General features: G+C 37.6%; 2 protein-coding genes across 4 annotated transcripts; one reads left to right on the forward strand and one right to left on the reverse strand.

Annotated features, from left to right (window-relative positions):
- The first annotated feature begins 2,333 nt into the window (after window positions 1-2,333).
- On the forward strand, window positions 2,334-8,703 carry LOC113298900 (pathogenesis-related homeodomain protein-like). 2 transcript variants are annotated; one of them, XM_026547770.1, is made up of 11 exons: window positions 2,334-2,594; window positions 3,436-4,016; window positions 4,339-4,504; window positions 4,645-4,768; window positions 4,981-5,093; window positions 5,248-5,658; window positions 6,097-6,330; window positions 6,739-6,828; window positions 7,361-7,411; window positions 7,785-8,009; window positions 8,298-8,703. In XM_026547770.1, the coding sequence occupies exons 2-11, from the start codon at window positions 3,508-3,510 to the stop codon at window positions 8,595-8,597; spliced, it is 2,223 nt and encodes a 740-aa protein (XP_026403555.1). In that variant the 5' UTR covers window positions 2,334-2,594; window positions 3,436-3,507; the 3' UTR covers window positions 8,598-8,703. The 2 variants fall into 2 exon arrangements, with proteins under 2 accessions (XP_026403555.1, XP_026403554.1); XM_026547769.1 differs by having other exon boundaries at window positions 2,334-2,589.
- A 452-nt stretch (window positions 8,704-9,155) lies between these two features.
- LOC113298901 (putative CCA tRNA nucleotidyltransferase 2) lies at window positions 9,156-14,544 on the reverse strand. Of its 2 annotated transcripts, none has more exons than XM_026547772.1 (15): window positions 14,184-14,544; window positions 13,971-14,101; window positions 13,744-13,861; window positions 13,462-13,514; window positions 13,210-13,259; window positions 13,020-13,118; window positions 12,391-12,500; window positions 12,164-12,282; window positions 11,928-11,994; window positions 11,347-11,430; window positions 10,959-11,021; window positions 10,629-10,773; window positions 10,220-10,387; window positions 9,657-9,754; window positions 9,156-9,587 (listed from the first exon to the last, which is right to left on the reverse strand). In XM_026547772.1, the coding sequence occupies exons 1-15, from the start codon at window positions 14,502-14,504 to the stop codon at window positions 9,492-9,494; spliced, it is 1,722 nt and encodes a 573-aa protein (XP_026403557.1). In that variant the 5' UTR covers window positions 14,505-14,544; the 3' UTR covers window positions 9,156-9,491. The 2 variants fall into 2 exon arrangements, with proteins under 2 accessions (XP_026403557.1, XP_026403556.1); XM_026547771.1 differs by having other exon boundaries at window positions 12,155-12,282; window positions 14,184-14,543.
- Between the last annotated feature and the right edge of the window lie 3,791 nt (window positions 14,545-18,335).

Genomic DNA, 18,335 nt, shown 5'->3' on the forward strand with positions numbered 1-18,335 from the left:
TATTCTTCTTCACCATAACTAGTTCAAGTGACTCAAATGAACTAGTTAGAGAGTTGTTCAATTGTAAGGAAATCTTATGTAACTATACAAGACACAATTGAAGCAAAAACGATTTGATTCACTCGAATCGGTTCATGAACTATATATCCACGATTTGCATTTGCATTCTTTAGTTTATATAAGAATAAGTTCACAAACATCGTTTTTAGATATAACCTACTCAAGTTCGCGGACTGGGTTCGCGAACTTAAGTTCCCGGACGGAGTTCACAAACTCCAGGAATTCTCGGGACAAGAACTTCCGCCAGTTCGCGGACTTGGTTCACTCCACCATGCCAGTTCTCTTGATCAACAAAGTTCGCAAACTTCGGTTCAAGGAATAAGTACTTATACATATATGTGTTTCCACAACAATGCTTATATCCTCCAATGGTTATATAATCTAAACTCTCATTTCAATCATTGGAACATTCTTAGAGGACGTTGATATTCTATAGTTGTTATTCACAAACTATTTTTCGTCAAAGTAAGCAATTTCCAAAGTGATTGAAACTTGTCTTGACTTTCGTCACTAGGTAAAGATGAACTTGGTTAAAGCGAAAGCTTACCAACACATATTTCGAGAAACAGATAGGCGAGATAAACTCGGCTCGAAATAGCAAATGTGTATAATCTTAGTCTATATAGCAAAACGACTGTTGTCTCAAGATAGGAGATAAATAGACTTTTGAGTGATAGAAAAGTTCAAGTCTCCACATACCTTTTAGTCGATGAAGACCCACCGGTTCCTTTAGTAGTCCTTCGTCTTGTATGATGATTTCCATGGAGTTCTTCAGCTCAACTACACTTTCTATCCTAGTCCGAGACCTTAGCTATAGTATACTAGAAATCAAGACTTATAGTTTTGATCACTAACATTTACAAACATGATTGAGATAGCAACGCATGCGAGTTCGACCGAGCAGTGCTCTAACAACTTTCCCCCCTAAAATAAAATTCATGACGAGAATACCCTTATTGTACATGTGCTCATCAATCACCACCATCATTGAACATACACCTCCTCCCCAACATAACCATCAATAGATGAATCTCCTAAATATTAAACTTAATCACCAAGGATTAGAACAAATAAATTGCAGTTTTTCAGTTACATATACATTCACGGATTTGTAAGAAGAATGTATGATGCCTTCTTAATGCAGTAATTGAATAAAAAATCGATTGAAATCCAGCCGAAAGTATTGCCTAGGAATATTTATAAGATTATCATGTCGTACTTACTGTGAGTTTAAGAGGTGTTAGCAATGATAGTAGAACCACTGTCTTGTATGTTGAACTTGAACATCTGAACTGAATGTTCTTAGAGATTTTAGGTCACGAACCATGATGACCAAAAATTTAAATACGATGAATATTATAGTTTCTTATATCCTAATTTTACTTTAATTGTATGACGTAATTTGTCAAAACAAGAACCCTGAACCCTGAACTTTTTTCTAAGCTGCCAAACAAGCTGTGTCAAAACTTAATTTGGCCTTCAGAGACAAAGTCGAACATGACTGCAATTGATATGTTCATGTATATACTTATGGAGTTTTCCTACGTTAAAACTGGTTTTGTAAACAAAAAGATTGTTGTTTCATTATGGAAACCGAGCAGTGGTGGAAGGAGATTTTTAATAGTATTGGGGATGGATGCACACACATAAAGGTTCCACATGTACAGTCAGGGTATTTTCGGAAAAAAAATATTACCTTAGGGGGAAAGTTGGTAATATTAATAATTTAGGGGGGAAAATTAAACCACTAGTTTATTTAGGGGGTAAACTCAAAAACCCCAAGAATTAAACTAACAAACCCCGTATAAGTTCATTTTGAAAAGTATTTGACTAGTGTAATTTATTTCGTTACAAAATTCTCAAAACCCATTTTTTTTCCGAGAAAAATCTTCCAACCAAATGCATAAGTTTAATCCAACAAAAAACCAAGATTCCATAATCTATTACTCAACCAATTAATCGAACTATATTAACTATACAAACAACGTATTGATTAGTATTAATCAAACAAGGACAGTTTAATTGGAATGCAGTGATGCATTAACACTCTTTGTAATTTTGTTTATTTTGTGTCACTGTTTTGGTGACATAATGATCCTTTTAATCAATTTTGGAAAAAAAACAAGGACGGTTTACTCATTATAGTAAATATATGGTTAAGGGGTTTTGGATTCTACTTCCAAATGATAGCCCCTGATTAATTTTTGTATTACCCCAATCAGTGAGTTTTCAAAGGAGTGTGGGATTCCCCTTATAGTTCCTATGAATTAGTGCATTTTTTCGGAAGAAAAAGAAAAACCAAAAACGACTACTGACGATAGAAATAAACAAAGAATTCAGACAGTCGGATGTGCCGAAGAAAATACATCTATCAATCACCGGAACCCGGCGGCGACAACGAACTTATTTTCTTCCATTTCCAGTAAAGAGACCAGAATCTTCCTATCTTCAGTGAGAGAAGATTGATAAAGAGAATGTGAATTTCTTTCGAAGTTCCAACCTTTCACTTACTTGCACTCACTCTCTCAGGTGAGGTGACTATTAAGCCCATTATGGTGTTTTTCTAAATTCATCTCTATGAAATAATAGTTCCTACTTTATGTGTTCATTGCTAAAAGTTTGATATCCTAAGAAACATTTTTGTTTCTTGAATATATGTTGTACTTGTAATTGAATCAAATCTGTGATTTAGAGTAGTGGGTTCTGGTCATATTCTGAGAAACTTGATCTGTGATATTCATTTGGGTACTCTTTTAGAATTTCATAACTTAGATTGGGCTTTATGATTTTGACAAGATCAATTTTTTATAATGGATGATTTATAATGTTAGAGCCTTAATTATGCCATTTTAGGATTTGACTTCTAGCCCTAATCTGTTGATCTATCCAAGTAATTGATTGTAATTGATTTTGTTGGTCACCTGTAATTAATGGCTTTGTTCTAGTGTAAGTAAGTAGCTAGGGTTTGTTTGTTAGCATTGAATTACTTTCCATTTGGTAATCCATTTTTCGATGCTGAGGAATCCCCGTGTTTCACGTTTGGATTCTTACGATGTTGTGCATTATATGTTAGCTGATATAGTTCAGTATTGAATTTCATGTGTTCTTCAATGTGCATTATTGGAGAATCTTTTTGATTGTATTCTTGATCAAGTGCACTGCAGTTAGTATCAGGAAAGAATTTTGAGTAATTGGTTCTTCAATTCGAAAGTTAGATTACAAAGTTTTCTTTTTCGTGTCAAGTCTAGTGTCTGTGGTAGAGGCTCACGATCTAATTCATTTTATTCTATTTTTGCATGAGAAATTACAATATTTTATCAGGCTATGTCATTATCTGCTACTTTGTAATACTAACCAAATTGATTTATCATTCAGGGTACAGTATCTTTTGTAAAGTTGACAAGGATGGAAGCGGAAAGGTTTTCAGTCTTATAAACAAAACAAAGCATGGAGAGTACTAGAAGAAAGGTACGTCGCCAGGTTTCTGGCAAGACCCGGAGAGATGTCGCCTCCAAAATGGCTATCTCAGCCGATGATGGTGGAACAAGATACTACGACAAGGTATATAATCCAAACAGAAGGTCTCAAGCAAGGACAATTGGTTCAATCTTGTCGAAGAAAAAAAGAAGGGGTAGCAAGATTTCAAATAATGGCTCCAGAAAGAAGCCTCAAATTCGCCGAAAAGTCATGCAGAAATTTTCTGATACCGATTCTTCTGATAAGCCGCTTTCGTCAATATTCAGACGTAGAAAATCTTCTACTAGTAGAAGAGATACTGATGGGAATCTTGGAAATCAAAAATATGCTAGAAGAAGAAAGAGAAATAGGATGAAGGAGAATAGAGAGCAGGATGAAACAGTTCGTTTGCAAAGAAGAACAAAGTACTTGATCATTAAAATGAAGCTGGAGCAGAATCTGATTGATGCATACTCTGGGGAGGGCTGGAATGGCCAGAGGTAGGGGATGTTATGACTTTCATCATATAAATAAATTCGGTAAAAGTGAAACAATCGGAGATGTTAGTTAGTTTGTAGAAACAAAAACATTTTCAACTTGACTGAGTGGGTGATAAATATTAGCGTTAAGGATGCTCCATTAAGAAATGACTATGATTCTTAACATGCCGATACATCATAGCTTGCAACCTCGGTTTATTCGTTTGAAGCACCTCCAAAGATAACACATACTTGCATTTTCTGATTTAGGATTTTTAATTGAATATTGCTTGCGTTCCTTTATGTAAGATTTATCTTTATGTTTCGAAAACTTTATCCGCAGCCGTGAAAAGATTAAGCCAGAAAGGGAACTTCAAAGAGCCAAGAAGCAGATATTGAAGTGTAAGCTTGGGATTCGTGACGCAATTCACCAGCTCCATCTGCTTGGTTCCAAGGGATGCATTGAACAATCAGCATTGGCTCCAGATGGATCTGTTTTTCATGAACATGTATGCCTACCTTTTTCCTTTAATTCTCAAATTACTTAAACTGTTATATTTACAACTTAACAATTTAATGTTGTGAGATGTGCTGTATCTTAACGGCCTAGTAGTATATATACTGACAGCTCTGAATTTTCTCTTTCAAGATTATCTGTGCGAAGTGCAAGTTACGAGAGGCTTTTCCAGATAATGACATCATACTCTGTGATGGAACATGTGATTGCGCTTTCCACCAGAAATGCTTAGATCCTCCATTAGCTACACAAAATAGTGAGCCATGCTTCTCAATCTTTGCCTGCAGATATTTTATGATTCTGTATCTGCAATCTTCAATCTTTGACCTAGAGGTCAACTTTGTATGTTAGAAACTGAATCAGTTATTCTGAAATGTTCTTCTTGGACTAGTAATGTGGGGTTTCTCATAATTGTGTGTTTATCATTCTCAATATAACTTACTTTTGGTGTAACTTATGCTGATTCAGTTCCTCCGGATGATCAAGGATGGTTTTGCAAATTCTGTGAGTGCAAGATGGAAATTATAGAAGCTGTCAATGCGCACCTTGGGACCCACTTTTCTACAAGCAGTAATTGGCAAGTTAGTGAAAATTAATAAGAATCCTTTATTTCTTTTTGTGCTCAAGTTACCACTCACAGTCTCTTTATGCAGTTAAAATCTGTTGATGCGTTTTTCTATCTTTAAGCATTGTGTCAACTAGGTTTTGACTGTGCTCTTATTTTATATGTGATAGGATGTTTTCGAGGAAGCAGCTGTAGAACCTGATGAAAATGCATCACTCAACCCTGAAGATGAGTGGCCGTCGGATGAATCAGATGATGATGATTATGACCCAGAAAGAAATGAAATGAGCTGCAGCATTAACGGAATGGGCACTAAAGATGACAAGGCTGATGAAGCTAGTAGTTCCAGTAGTTTTTTATGGACATCTGATGAAGAAGCCAATTTACAGTCTAGAAGTTTATTAGAAAATGATGGTAGCCCAGAAGGAGGATTTTATCAGAGTAAACATAGAGGAAAGAACTCTGATAAGATAAATCTTTCCAAGATGATAGACAACAAAATTTCTGATGGCAGTACTGATCTTGAAATTAGAAGTCGTCGCAGGCAAAGAAGGGATGTCGATTATAGGAAACTGCATGATGTAAGTATCATTAAATAAGTAATAAGACCTAAACAACTTACGTGACAGTAATTGTGATTGGATATTCCTGATTACATACAGTCATAGTTGCAGTTATATAAGGGTCGATCTGCCAGTGTTTCCTTTCTTTATAGATGAACCTAGTTCTCTCTACTCGTGGTGTAAAAGCCCTTTGTGGCATACCATGTGGTAGTCAGGATTCTGTGTGTCACCTGTAGGTCTGCACCATCATATACTCCTGTATATTAGTATTTTGGACAATGACTGGAAGGATGGCCATGTGACACTATTATGGATATAGTTGTGTGCTGGTTCTTGCTCACCATAGGCGAACTCCCAATGGTGCTTGATTGGTTTCATAATCATCTCCAAAAGCTGACCGGGATATCTTGGTAAGGGCTTTGTTAGGTTTTGCTGACAAGTTTCTTTTGTTACCAGGAGATGTTTGGAAAAGATTTGGTCGAGAATGAACAAGTTAGCGAAGATGAAGACTGGGGTCCTTGCAGACAGCGGCGGAGATTGAATGGCAGTGACATAGCTGGTACGCTGGTCTCTTTATTTGGAGATGAGGATAAACATTCGGATGGGAATCCTACAAAACCTAAAAAGAAACTCCGCAGAGTTCCAGACGAGAAAAGAACATTGTTTAGAATTCCCCCAGATGCAGTTGAGGTAAATGGTTTTCCCTCTCTCCATGGATATATCTATCTCATAACAATGGGCATATTTGTAATTTGCACGATCATCGAGGGATTAGAATCTCGATAATTGTCAGCTGTTGCTGTCCATGGGTAAGTGAGTTGGGTGAGGTTTCAAATTGAACAAAATAGATGTGCACTGCTAGGGTGACATGGGAAAGTATCACTTAATCTAGTGGCTACTGCATACAAGTTGACCCTACTCCTGTACAATCTACACAGGGCGGTGGGTGTTGAAGATTGAATAAATACATTTTTATGTTAGTGGCAATATGAACGTTACTGGTTAAATATGATACGTTGGTTTCTGGATTATGTTTATTTGTAAGCGAAAATAGTAGGTTGCTCTAATATCAAGGAATTGTATCTTCTTTTTCTTCAGGTACTTCGCAAAGTCTTTGCTGAAACTGAACTCCCCCCGAAAGATGTCAAGGAGAACGTCTCTAAACAGTTGGGAATTGCATCTGAGAAGGTAAGCTAGAGCGTCAATGGGGTACAATACTTGCACACTGATTACTAGATGTGAGAGTTATGCTCTAAATTGAGTGTTAAACCTACACATGTTCGTATTGCAAGTACGTTGCATGTAATTGTGTCAGATTGTGTTTAAGCAAGACTTATCCAAGTTATAAGATCCCAGAAGGTCATACGAACCCTTTGCTAGGGTTTGGTCATTCATTAAGGCCATCAAACAGAACAGCAACCCCATTTGTGTTGTGGGTCAATACAACCCAGCATGAGTGATGCAACGTAAGTAGGTCAACTAGATGGTAGGCTTAGCCCCTGCACACTGCCTAGGTCACCGCTCAAGATGGGGGTTTGATGAACGACGCTTTAAGTGGGCTCACACCTCCCTCCACTTCAACACTTAACAGAATGCTGTCCTATGAGCATGCTGAAGATTTTGAGTTTGTTCGTCTTTGCTTAACGTTATTTACTTGTTACATTTCTGCATAACGAGGTCCAACTTTTTTTTCTTTTTTTGACTTATCTCTTATTTTCAGATCAGCAAGTGGTTTAAGAATACCAGATACATGGCACTTAAGATCAGAAAGGTAAACTCCTACTTCTCAAGCATACCAGATTCACAAACTGTGGTGCAAAACCCTTCATATCTTTAGTTTCCATAATTTCGGTTTTCTGTTGTTTTTAAAATAAAAAAATCAGTTCCTTCATTGAATAAAATAGAGGAACTCCTAAACATTTTTAGTGTTAAAATGTCGTCATTGATCAGGAACTATTGTACATTTAGTATTAAAATGTCGTAGTTAAGCATGGTAAGGGAATGGCCATTTCTACTTCATATTGGAGCATTTTGTGCCTTGTTTGTTCATACTGTAATTGGGTAATTTTTTGTGCGTTTCTTCAGATTCAAGGTAGATTGGATTTCACTTACTATGGCTTACATGAACTAGTATTTTATCACAGGAAGCCAATGAATCCAATGCTGCAGCTGGAAGCAACCGCACTACTGATCTAGCAGCCTCAAAAGCTAAGGCTTCTCTGCTCTCCTCAGATAATGAAGAAGCCAAACTAACAAAGTTCTCTGGAAATGGTCGTAGAAGGAAGAATATGGAATCTTTGACCATCTCGCCAGCAAAGAGACGACGACGCAGTAGAACTGCTGGAGCATGGCCAACCAGTATAAACGAGGTATGCCGATTTCTCAATGTTGTGCACTCAGCTGCATTGACATTATCTGACCAATGCTCGATTTTCTTAAAACATGTTTAATGTGGATGAACAACCCCACCTTGTCACATCCCAACAATCACATAGCAGGACTTAGTTCACTCACATCAAACATTGGTCAGCAAGGCCATACTTGCCTTGATGGACAGAAATTCACATGCGCCACTGTACCTCTTGATATTGTTTATAGGCTTTTGGATGATCCCCCCGTAAACTAACCATTTCAATTTTCTTTACCATATGGAACAGGTGAATACATTGTTGAATAGTCCATCGAGGTTCAAAAAGAAATCAACAATTAATCTTAAAAGAGAACAAGTTGTAGAAGACAATATCATACCCAAGTATGAACAACTAAATTCAACTAAAATTGAGCTACTTTATTCTGCTGAGATGGAGAGATTATGCAGTCTACAAGCTAAGCTAGAGGAGATGAAGAAAGTTTTAATAGGAATACACAAAGGAAGAAGTACCGCAACCAAAGAAACCAATCATGCTGAACAGCTTGTTGTGTATGTTCCGGTTGCTGAGGTCAGGGTTAAAAGGTGATTGTCATTTAACATTTGATTATAGTCTTAAAAAAGAGTAGTCCTGTAAACAGTTTCTATCTACAAGTTATAAAAGAAAGAAGAAGAAATATGATTTTATGTTATTACCTTTTTTTGCCTTTTTCTGTAAACTTCTGACCTATGTTGTAAAAGGTGACCTAGGCGCACGAGTCGTGCAAGGGGTGCCTAGACAAGAAAACGCCCTAGGCGCAAAATTGTGAGAGAGAACTTTTTAACCTTTTTTCCTGGGCGCCTAGATGCTAGGCGTAATGCAACACTGCTTCTGACAACCTTTTCTTGAATTCTTCCGTTTTTCAGCGTGTGAGACACTCAGCCTCAGACACGCCTGAAGCTATGAAACCTAGTTCGTATTTAGGTACTACTACTAATCAGCCTCGGAGATACCTCGGAGTTTATTGTTCATCGTCTTACTTGCTCTTCATCTCTGTCCATTTGATTGGATTGTAAAAAGTAGGGTGAATGGCTGTTGTTGTGGAAGAACAATGAAACTTACCTACGGAATACAATGAAACTTCATGAAATACTCTATGTCCGAGTATAATGTAAATCCTGTAATTTATTATGGGAAGAATGTTCCATGGAAAATCTACCTAAGAAATCATAGTATCATACAGTCCTACTACAATTAGCCTCTTCCACATTGTTCATATCAATGTACTAATGTAAAAACCATTATACATCTCAAAACAATTATTTTACTGGGAAATCTGGGAAGTTAAAAGATTTTACAAGATCTTCCATCTACTGTATAACAGAACTAAAATGTTAGAAATGAATTAGTAGTAAAGCTATACAAAACTTGTGCATATCTTTGAACCTGAGGCTTCACCCAAGGTAAGAAATGTAACGCAAACAAGTTGAACTGTGACTCCCGCTATGAGAGTTTTGTAAGACTTTCTCGCATCCAATCAATGCATTGCTCAGAAGTACGACAGGGGTCGGCAAGCTGCCATTCAAGCGATTTTTGTTGCTGCAAATTATAGTAGTAATCAGCAAGTGAAGTTAAGAAAGAGTTGCTAAGGTAGGGATGATTTCTTACCCATTCCTTGACTTGGGGTCCTCCAGTCTTAAGCTGCAGAACGGTCATGATATCCTTCCCATTGACCAATGGTTTCATTTCCCACACGTTTTCCAGACCTGGAAATATAACATATACAATCATTGGTGATCGCAAAACAGGTAAACCAAAGTGGAAAAACCAATACAAAAAACTTTGATGTAGTATCCAACTAGATTTAGGGGAAAACCTAGACAGATAACGATCACAATTCCCAACAACCGAAGTGTATAGGACGAAAAATAATTATCTGGTCGTATTAGCATTTATTCGTATATAAAAGGATGCCAAACCTACTGGTACTTCTAGGCCACCAACTTGTTTATCATTCTTTGCATCAAAATATATAAATATTTGTTCATCATTTTGTTTCCAAGAGATAAGAAGATGCTATTTAAACACCAGGAGGTGCATGCGCAAAGCTGGCCAGCATCGCGAACACTGTGACCAAATGATGTGACCTACGCAGCGTAGATTTCCACCCTGTTGCTTTGCAATTTAGTTATACGTGTTAATGAACAGTTATAGTGAGTCCATGAACATACCTAATTTCATGATGGCAGTTTCAACTGCTGTAAACAAATTTTTGCGCTTTTCTAACTCAATCTGCTTGTCTGGAGAAACCTCAGCATGATCAAAATCGATTGGGTACAATAATGTGGAGATCAATAACGCAACACGCCAGAGACTCTTGATTTCCCTTAAAAGCAGTCCTAAGTATATAAATACAGGATGTCAACCAACAGCATCAAGTTTAAAGAAATGTAGGAATATTTAATAGATATCCATCTACAATAAGGATTAAATGTTTGAAATAAGACAACTATTTCAACTGCCATGCATTTATGAGGATATTTTGTGGGTCCAAGAAACTACCAATCCAAAAACGTTATGGAAACAAATGCCCAGGAATTAGCTCAGGTTGAAAACCATAAGAATAAATAATTTCTTCACCTGCCAGTATTCGCGTTCTTGACGTCAGTAGCACATCAAAGTTTTCTCCTCCTTTACCAGCTTCTACAGTCTCGCTTTCAGTTACGGTCCTTAAGGAGGGTATCAACAATAAGAATCTTTCCGATGCACTGTGTATGCTCATGACCTAGCAGAATTTTTTTTTATGTCTGTTAGCATCAGGTAACCACAATTGAAATATCTAGGCTAAAGCATAGGCAAGAAGCACTATAGAATGCTGGTAAACCAACAAATTCAAACAACGATGAGGATATACAAACTACCAATCCAAGTGAAAGACATAATATAGTAGAATAAGTGAACTGCTCTAACCGTTTCTGCATCGCTATTTGTCAACTTCAGAGAATTCCGAAAGATGTAATTTGTAACAGGAACCTGAGTAGAACAGGAACATTATGCTCGGTAACACAAAGAATTCAAGAGAAACCTTAGAAAAGAAAATAACACTATCTCAGGTTCGAAACTACTTTGCATTGGAGCAAAATGAAGTGACTAATACTATAAATTCTTGTTACTGAACCTAAAATTTCACGATATTGAGTCAAAACCTTTGGAACTTGGATACTATATTATAAACTGAATACCTCAATACATGCTAAGACTACTGAGCAAAGCAAATGTAGGCTATTCAGTACAATTAAACTGGCAGTGAGAAATAAAAGGTAAGTAAAAATTCGATGATAATTATACAAGCACTTACCTTTTTGTCTTTTTTGTCTCTATAAACAACCTCTCGTAGTGGAAGAAACAATGCCGAATACAAGTAAAGCCGTCTTTGAACATCCTTTAATCAAATGAAACAGATATTCAAATTTAACTAGTTAAGTAAATATACCATAGATGCTAATTAATTTCAGATCACCAAAAGTGGCCAGGTAAGTAACAACACATGCTAATAAATGGATAGAGGAAAAATATCACAGAACTTAATAAACTAGGGTTTATATGAAACTCAGGTGCCTTCTACATTTTCTATTTATAAAGTACATCAGCATACCGGCTCTCAGATAATAACCACAGAAACTCTCAGGCAAACATCAGAACTAAGAGATATTTCAGGCTTCCAAGTTTTATCATACTTTATTGTCACAGGTAAACTTGTACGTTTTGATGAGTGAATCAACACTGATTTACCCTAACACAAGTTTTCCACATGCATCAAAGTTAAAGCTACCTGTGGGTGTTACTCAATTTCGTTTTCCAGGACTCATTTATTTGCATCTGATGATAAGAAAAAACAAAAAGAAAGGGAGAGGGAGAGGTCAATTGTTCAAAACTTACATCAAAGGTCGTGCGCCCAAGTAGCTCTAACAGATTCCATGCAGCATCCACTGAAGCAACACAAAGCCTGAGATGAGAGTGGTAAGGTAAGTTAATGCACAATATCAACAAAAAGGCCAGTAACCAATAGGCCAAAAGCGATAAGTTCATCACAAAGGCTCTTAACGAACACAGTGCATCTGGCTTTTAACTCTTTTTCACACGAGGAATATCTAATAATTTACAACCTGACACACCCCTCGGATACAGCAGGCTCGGATTTAGCAGGAAGAGTGAAAACAACCCAAAAAAGCTGTAAATTACAGATATAGGTCACTGCCTGAACTGGTTGTTTGTCTTTAATCATGAGATCAATCTGCACAAAGGTTTGATAGAAAACAATTAAAACATTACCTGGAAGCACAGAATATTTGTTTAAAGAAAAAACAAATCATCAAAAACATATGCCAAAGAATGAACGTACTTCTTTCCCAATGCGCTCCCTGCTAATTTTATCTCCAATAGCAACTCTGACCTCATCACTTGCAGCAGCTTCCTTTAACTCTTCATCAAGTAAAAAACTGAACCTTGCTCCTGAAAGCCACAAGATTAAGAATATCAAACACCAATAGAAGCAAAATTGAAAATTTAGAGAATTTGCACATATTAAAAAACATAATTTTGTATGCCAGAAAGTTAGAAATATTGCCAGGTAAACATAGTCACGAATGGCAAATATTTCTTTTTACTCCTTTTGACATGCGACACTAACGCAATTGTTTATTCTATGATGCTAGCAAGGTTCGGAATATTTTTTTTCCCTTTAGCTATATAAGGTGGTACCATATAACAATGAAAGTTCATTTTGCATTTTAATTTGCACCCCTAGACCGGAAACAGATCAACTTTTCATTGAAGGATAGTTGATGATAACAGAATCAACAGTAAAGGAGACTGAAAACTACTACAAATTCTCTTGTTGAGTGAGAGTGATCAAACACTTGTCAATAAGACAATTACCTAGAAGTTTATGCTCCAATATTGGTAATAATAAAGTAAGAGTGAATCAAACAAATAGTGAAGATACACTAAATCAAGGAGTATAGCTAGTACCAAATCGAATAGCACGAAGTACTCGTAGAGGATCATCCAAGAATGTCTCTTTTGGAGGTAATGGAGTTACAATCTTTCCTGCTTTTAAATCTGCCAAACCTGATTAAAGAATAATGTTTCAAGAACATGCAGGCAAAAACTCTGAAAGGAACAATGCAAGAGCACATACAGTGCAAGTTGACCAACTAACCTCGTCCAGTGAAATCTTCCACTGACTTCTTGTTAACATTGTAAAACAAACTGTCAAAAATAAGAAAAATGTCAATTTTGACAATAAATTATCCAAGCAGTGGGAATCATTGCATCCACCATCGACATTCTAAGCCATGAAACTAAACTACAATAACCAAACTACACCAAGCGAGTGTTTCATGTGTGCGGCAATAAACTGCAAATGTCATATTCAAACAGAAGAATCAGTATAGCTAGTTAGCGCAAATACCTGTTGATAGTTAAATCCCTTCGATCCGCATCCTGTGCAGCAGAACCAAATTCCTGATGAACATCCGATACACTTGTGAATCATAACTTATTTAAACAACGATATCAATATTTAGGTCATGCAATTTACCATTATCGGAGTTTCACAGCAGTACTGACTACTCTAAACATTGACTATTACAAACAACTCAAGCACAACTCGAAGTTCTCGAAAACATAGAAACTAGGTTAACAGTTAACACCTTAGACAACTAATTGTAAAATAAATCAAGATGAAAAATACCACTGTAGGAATACGGCTGTCCTCACTATACTTTTCACATCTCAAGTTTACGAAATCAATAGATTCCCCAAGCATTCGCATCGTAGCTGTTTCCAAGTGTTTTGACTGATCAGGATTGCTTCAAATTCACACATCAAAATAAAACACCCATCAGAAACTACACCAGACTAACAAACGAGTTATTATCCCGACTGCTAACAAAAAAGGTTTGCGAGTCACAATCAAACCTTTCAATAACGCCAATTTCGTGCGTTTCTTCCCCAGCAAACGATAAGTATTCATTAATCTTTTCACAAAACTCTTTCCCCATCATATTGTCTATTGCAATATCAATATCATGACAATCTTTCCCTAAAAGCTGAACAGCAAAGTCATGTCACAAATTATAACTCAAAACCCTAATTACTGGAAAAAATGAGATATAATTACAGGTTTTTTACCTTATCGCGAACCCAACCACCGGCAACGCGGAGTTCTGTAGGAAGATTAAAATGGTGAAGAACTTGTAATAATCTTGAGAATATTTGATTCTCTTTCTCTGTCAAATCAATTTTATCTTTCACTTTGACAGAAGAAGATAAAGAAGAAGATGAAGATGATGATGGTGATGACGCCATTGTTCTGCGATTAGAGATTCTGTGAAAATTTAATGAGTTGAGTTTGAAGTGGGGGAGTGGAAATTGTAGAGCGGGAAAAGGATGGAGCCTCAAGAGCGGCGTTAGTCGACTTGTGGTGTTGGTAGCGTTTAATAACGCTTTCATGTTGTTTTCTCAGAACTTCTTATTTTGAATCAGCCAGCAAACTGGAAACCGGTGGTGGCGGTATAAACATGGAAAGTCCTGTTTGTTTTTAGTTTTTCACCTATAGCGACACCCGAAAACCCCATGTCCAGAGGCCGGTTTCTAATTAGTGTTAGGTTGCCACTTTTGCGCCCATTATGGGCATGGTAAAGTAGCAAACATAATTAGGGCTGCACATGGGCGGGTATGAGCGGGTATAAGCTAAAACCAACCTCGCACCCACAGACTGCGGTTTTTTTATTTTCATAACCAACCCCGCACCCACAAACAGCGGGCGGGTTTTGTTACCCGCCCGCTACGGATTGGGCGGGTATGGGTTTAAACGGGTTTAAACCCGCTTTATATTCAAGTATTTAGAGTAACTTCTATTCTCCTTGATTAAGTGAGAAAAAAAAACCAAAACCCCCCAAAATATTCATATCTAGGAAGTTCACAGATGAAGATTAAGTGTTGAATCTGTTGATTTTTCGATTGTTGTTGATTTCTGGTGAAGATTCGAAGTTGTTGTTGTCGATTTCTGGTGAAGATTTCTGGTAATTGTCGTTCGTAGGTGAAGAAGAAGAACTGAGGAGGAAGAAGAGGAGAGGCCGAACAGAGAGAAGAGTGTAGAAAGTGAATGAGGGTTATCAGTTATCCTATCTACTAGTATTAGGGTTTCATAATGGACGACTAGGATTAGTTTTATCTAATGGTATATAATTTGCGGTTTTTTGGGCGGGTATGGGAGGGTATTAGCTTAAACCAACCTCGCACCCACAGACATCGGGGTTTTTTTTTCATAACCAACCCCGCACCCACAACGGGCGGGTATGGATTAAAAACCCACGGATTTAGCGGGTACGGGTGGGTTTGGGTATCGTGGGTGGGTCTTGTGCAGCCCTAAACATAATTCTCTTTGATCTAATCTGATAGGCCAGGTGGATGGGTGTTGACGGTGAATTTTTGACAAAGAAAAAATTTGTAAATTCGTTTCTGAACGTGTATCAGAGAAGTATTTCAGTACTTACCGTAATCACTTCTATATTGAACTTACAATGATTTGACAACTTCTAGATGGATTGCGCATTAGTATAGAGCAATATTGTCATCAGAATGCCACTGGTGTTGGTTACAATTCCTTTCCAAATATTCTCTGACTATACATAACACACATCCAAAGCATGATCTTATTCTTGGACGGATACGAGAGCTCTTATATGGATGATCACCAATATAGAGCGACACCGAACTTGTTTTAAGTTGCAATAATTCCACAGCCGAATTGGTTAAACTTGTCTGATTCATTAGTATTTAGACTCCCATTGAGTAAAATTTAACAGCGTCTCAAGTCACAAACTTCCCCAGCTGGATTCCTTGAACATGTTATAAATACACTCTATACTCAAAGTAATATCCAATGACCATCATTTGCCAAACATGGTGTCAACCCATTGCCAACGTCAAGTCTTGTGTAATATTGGGAGGCTCTAGGCATGTCGCGGCATCAAAATATCCCGTGGGGCAAGCCCATGCCCATGATAAACATGACGACGACCAACACTTTGGCCAGTGATGCTGCCTGCGCCAGCCTTGGCCATGGCCATTGCTGCTAGCGCCACCATAATCGTCGTTGCCAGCATAATATTCGTTGCTGCCAGCCCCAGTGCTTGGCCATGGGTATTGTTGTTAGCGTCAACGTTTGTTCATGGCCGTTGTTGGCAATACCGGCACTTGGCCATGGTTGTGGCACCTTGCCAGCACACTTGGCCATTTACAACACATTCTAGTGCTAGCAGCACATGCATGTCGTTACCACGCAAAGACATATCTCTACTATGCCAATACATGTTGCGGTCATACTCATGCTTACTGAGTCGCATAAAACTCAATATCACTACAAGAAGGATTAGTTAGCTTGTTGAGAGCTGAACACCCAGTCAAAGCGCATCATGACTATAACTTAGTCAAGACAAGAGGTAGTCAATGACTCCACTAATGCCTAGGAGAAATCAAATCATGTTACATGAGAGGATTCTTCATGGGGTATTAGTCTGGAGGTTTATAGAAACATGCGATGTGGCAACAACCAATGATGAGAGAGTAACAAGTAGTGTTGACGGTTTAAAGTGGTTGAAGAGATAATGGAGTAATGGTCAAGAGGTTTCCAGAAACTTCCTAGCATAGCGGGCGTGACCTTACCATTACCTCCCATGATCTCTATCTCTCCATCCCATCACTACCTCCACTACTTACGAGGAAAGTAGTGTATATCTTTAACTCCATCATAGTTCAACAACCTTACACATAATTCATCATCACTGTGATTCCTCAACTTTTTCTGATTCCCTTCCATAAGATCAACCCATCTTCTCTCCTGATAATCGAAGCAAGACAAAATATTTATTTTCTTAGTTTAGGCTTGTCTTATACGTTTTTGATCCCTGAACCTAAAGGAGTACCTCGTTGGTACATTATTTACACTAGAACCAAATTTTATGTAAAAAAAATTGGCGATCACAGTGGGAAATCAACCTCCCGGTTACAAATCAATCCCTTGGTTTTCTCAAGATAATTGATCATAAGAGCGTGTCAGAAATACTTATTCTCAATTTCATGCGTTACAATACCGATGAAGTCCCTCATGTTACTGTGGAACTCGTCCTGCCAGTTAATACTCCTTTGAAATCTATGGATACTCAAAGCCCAACTACTATAGATGATATCATGAAAATTCTAAATGATATCATCAAAAATCAAGTTGTATTATCAAGATCCAGAACGAGATGCTTTCTCTTTTGAGAATTTTTACATATCAGTTATCAGAAGAGTCAAAAAAACATTCTCCCTAGAGGGAATACTATTGATTTCTAGGTTGACACCGATGGTGTTTATTCCTCTTCTAGGCTTCATGTATCCGACGGTGACGACAAAGACGAAATACGTATTCGTGCTGAACGAGAACTGAAAAACAACAATCAACCTAGCTTTGTTGTTGGTGAAGACTTGGAACAACTTCTCAAGCTGAAGATGAAGACGTGTCAGATTTATCACATTGCAATCAACATCCTTACAGCGAGAGCAGAATGGCAACCTAAAAATCCTTGGTGGAAAATTTGTACGTTCATACTTTCTATGAACTCCAGGAGGCTATCCATCGATCTGTGACAACTACTCCAGCTTTTTTGAAGAGAATAAAGATCGTTAGAAAATAAAATCGTGGATACACCCGTGGGAATTAATAACTAGTGAACAAACAATACTTTGTCAAACCATCCATAGGTGTTGTCATTGACAAAGGAACCAAAAGGAAGGCTACACCTCAACCAGCCTCACCGACTATGTGCTTCATATCTGCCTTAACCTCCGATCCATCCTCGACATCAGCACCGATCCAGGGAAAAGCTCCATACTAGGGTTCACCTAAGGTTCCACGTCAATAACCACATCAACTGACAAGACCAGATCCAATATTCCCAGACTTCTCATTTCCCATGGAGGAGGTCATTAATTTGTTATATGTTTAGATACAAGATGGAGCTGTCAAATTTCCTCATGTACGACACCCACCAATTGTTCGTGAGATGTTAGATCCAAAGTATTGTCATTTTCACAAGCTCGTCAACCATCCCACCAGTGAATGCAACGGTCTGAAACGTGTCTTCAAGGAAAAGATTAATTAGGGAGAATAACACTTGGGGACTGAAGGTGTTCACAAAGACCCCCTCCCTGTTAGCAGTTTCATTCTATGATGGAAAACATGTGTGAACTTCTCAACTTCTCCAAGGCCCGGCGCAGGGATATCTTCACACCCAT

The sequence above is a fragment of the Papaver somniferum genome, chromosome 7 (genome assembly GCF_003573695.1).
Source record: "Papaver somniferum cultivar HN1 chromosome 7, ASM357369v1, whole genome shotgun sequence".
Lineage (NCBI taxonomy): Eukaryota > Viridiplantae > Streptophyta > Magnoliopsida > Ranunculales > Papaveraceae > Papaver > Papaver somniferum.